A 1,500-nucleotide genomic window follows, 5' to 3' on the forward strand; every position below is an offset into this window, starting at 1 on the left:
ACATATTCATACATACACATACATACATATTCATACATACACATACATACATATTCATACATACATACAAAGCCACATAGACATAAATCTTGATAGATACATCTTCATAGGTCCACATTTACACATAGAGATACATAGGCACACATCCATGCACGTACAGCCATATGAATGCATGAGAAAACACATTTATATTCATACATACACACCTATACACATATATATAGAAATATATATATCTGCGTACATAGAGCTAGAGAGAGAGAGAAGACAACGACGCGAAATAGCTCTATCAAGGAGAGAAAGAAAACACAACAATATACAGAGGTGGGTGATGTGCATACATATTCAGAGACAGATATCTCTATATACATATACAGATATGTATGAGTATGTATGCCTTTAATATGTATGGGCATGTGATATACATTGTTGCAGTAGGGAAGAGAGAGACATGTCCTCCCTGTGTGAAAGAAGAAGAAAAAAGCAAATGCATGCATGCAAAGACCCCGTGACATATGAGTAAAGAAGATTGATACGTAGATATATCTATATCTGTCTAAATAAGTACCTATCCATAGGCTAAGAAAAAGAAACGCTGAGAAGAGAAAGTCAAGCCACACCTCTTCACTGATATCTACCTATCTACATACCTATATACATACCTGTATACATGCATAGGCGCCTCTCATATACTACATATCGTATGTATGTATGTATGTATGTGCACCTGGAGAATACAGTTTGAAGATCATCGTCCTGCGTGACAGGATTTAACTTGGCAATGAAAAGAACGTTCTCTGGGGGCTTCGCATCTGCCTCAGGCAAATCTCCAATTATCTCCAGTGTCACTGAAGATAGAGAAAGAAAGGAAAAACGAGACGAAAGAAGAAAGTTAAGAAGACCATTTTCAAGAGAGAGAGAAGCAAGCGAGAAGAATAAGAAAAGAAAAATGAAGAAGAAAAAAGAGAACAGGAGAAAGAAGACACACCGATACCCAGAGGGAAAATCTTTAAAAGCAAAGGCAAATCAAGAAGAAGAAGAAGATGCTTTATGCATGTATACACAGAAAAATACACGTCAAACACACTCTACTCGTCATGCAAATCTATGTCGGGTATACATACATAGAGACACCTACATGCAATATATATATAAATAGATATGTATGTAGTATCTCCCTCCTAGGTTTGCATGCCCCGTAAGAGTTGAAAGCTTTGGCTTATTCCTCCCTCTCGAAATTGCGGCGTATGTACGCAATTCGAGAGAAACCAAGCAGGTGTACGTACACCCGAAAGTCTTAGTAGAACCCCCTTCAATAGAACACCATCAAGTAGATCGCATCCATCGATCCATCCCTCTCTCACTAGCCCACCCCATTCCACTAGAGTCTCTTCTTGTTCTCCCCCCCTTTTTCTTGTTTATGACTTCAGTCCGGACTTTCTCTACCACTACAAGTCTGCCCTCTAATGATAAGAATCCTACGACTACTACTACTAGTAG

At 38.5% G+C, this 1,500-nt stretch overlaps 1 protein-coding gene across 1 annotated transcript in view; it reads right to left on the minus strand.

The window, feature by feature from the left end:
- CSUI_010877 (peptidyl-prolyl cis-trans isomerase-like 4) overlaps positions 1 to 984 on the minus strand; it is a gene marked incomplete at its 5' end in the record, with an annotated part of 4,955 nt that extends 3,971 nt beyond the window's left edge. Inside the window, one exon of the mRNA XM_068070978.1 lies at positions 728 to 984. Within this exon, the coding sequence (XP_067917047.1) occupies positions 728 to 984 (257 nt within the window). The remainder of the gene's footprint in view (positions 1 to 727) is intronic.
- Between the last annotated feature and the right edge of the window lie 516 nt (positions 985 to 1,500).

The sequence above is a fragment of the Cystoisospora suis genome, assembly GCF_002600585.1.
Source record: "Cystoisospora suis strain Wien I chromosome Unknown contig_8706, whole genome shotgun sequence".
Classification (NCBI taxonomy): Eukaryota; Apicomplexa; class Conoidasida; order Eucoccidiorida; family Sarcocystidae; genus Cystoisospora; species Cystoisospora suis.